This window comes from Buceros rhinoceros, unplaced genomic scaffold (assembly GCF_000710305.1).
Source record: "Buceros rhinoceros silvestris isolate BGI_N320 unplaced genomic scaffold, ASM71030v1 scaffold26607, whole genome shotgun sequence".
NCBI lineage: Eukaryota > Metazoa > Chordata > Aves > Bucerotiformes > Bucerotidae > Buceros > Buceros rhinoceros.
In genome coordinates this window covers 1,938-2,189 of record NW_010421951.1, presented here as the reverse complement: position 1 = coordinate 2,189, position 252 = coordinate 1,938, and the positions used below count along the sequence as shown (strand labels likewise).

General features: G+C 63.9%; 1 protein-coding gene across 1 annotated transcript in view; it reads left to right on the top strand.

Moving 5' to 3' along the window:
* Positions 1-246, top strand: part of LOC104496732 (cadherin-22-like) — a gene marked incomplete at both ends in the record, with an annotated part of 11,890 nt that extends 11,644 nt beyond the window's left edge. The window contains one exon of the mRNA XM_010139891.1: positions 1-246. This exon is cut by the window's left edge and continues 4 nt beyond it. Within this exon, the coding sequence (XP_010138193.1) occupies positions 1-246 (246 nt within the window).
* Positions 247-252: the final 6 nt, after the last annotated feature.

The window sequence follows — 252 nt, the reverse complement described above, 5'->3', positions numbered from 1 at the left end:
ACTTCTCCGTGTTCAGAGACTATATCTGCAGGAAGGTGGAGCAGGCGGACGAGGACCTCTCTGTGCCGCCCTATGACTCGTTCCAGACCTACGCCTTCGAGGGCTCAGACTCACCCGTGCCCTCCCTGAGCTCCATCAACACCTGGTCCAGCAGCTCAGAGCAGGACTTCTCCTACCTGGGGGGCTGGGGGCCACGTTTCCGGCAGCTGGCGGCACTGTATGCTGGGCGCAGGGGCGCGGAGGGAAGCGAGG